Raw genomic sequence first — 415 nt, 5'->3', positions numbered from 1 at the left:
GGGCTGCCCGCAGGGCCGGGCCGCTATCCCAGCTGCTGCCACAGTGGGGAGGGGTCACAGGCCTCCCGCTGCCCAGCTGAGTGCGCAGGCGGCCCCTCAGCACTGTTCTCTGCCACAGTCCTTCAGCCCGGCCCGAGACGTGCCGGACAGCACCCTGATCCAGAGTGCGGCACACGCCATCGTGGCCGCCATCACGCAGCGGGGGAACAGCTCGCTGCTGCTGGCCGTCACGGAGGTGAAGGTGGAGACGGTCGTTGTGGGCAGGTCCTCCACAGGTGAGCGGGAGGGGCGCGCCGCTTGGGCCCAGGGCGAGCGGGTGGGGTTCCTTTGGGCTTGGGGGGGTGGGGCTGCGGCCTCTGCCCGCCCTGCCCCGTGGCCGACCAGCCCCGGGGACGTGGCAGGTCCTCTGCACCTG

The 415-nt window shown here is 72.8% G+C and overlaps 1 protein-coding gene across 1 annotated transcript in view; it reads left to right on the top strand.

Moving 5' to 3' along the window:
• LOC104994326 (protein jagged-2-like) overlaps positions 1-415 on the top strand; it is a gene marked incomplete at both ends in the record, with an annotated part of 15,055 nt that overhangs the window by 10,758 nt on the left and 3,882 nt on the right. Inside the window, 2 exons of the mRNA XM_010847855.1 lie at positions 14-60; positions 119-275. Coding sequence (XP_010846157.1) covers positions 14-60; positions 119-275 — 204 coding nt within the window. The remainder of the gene's footprint in view (positions 1-13; positions 61-118; positions 276-415) is intronic.

Source organism: Bison bison, unplaced genomic scaffold (assembly GCF_000754665.1).
Source record: "Bison bison bison isolate TAMUID 2011002044 unplaced genomic scaffold, Bison_UMD1.0 scf7180017849819, whole genome shotgun sequence".
NCBI lineage: Eukaryota > Metazoa > Chordata > Mammalia > Artiodactyla > Bovidae > Bison > Bison bison.
This window is presented reverse-complemented; position numbering and strand designations above follow the sequence as displayed.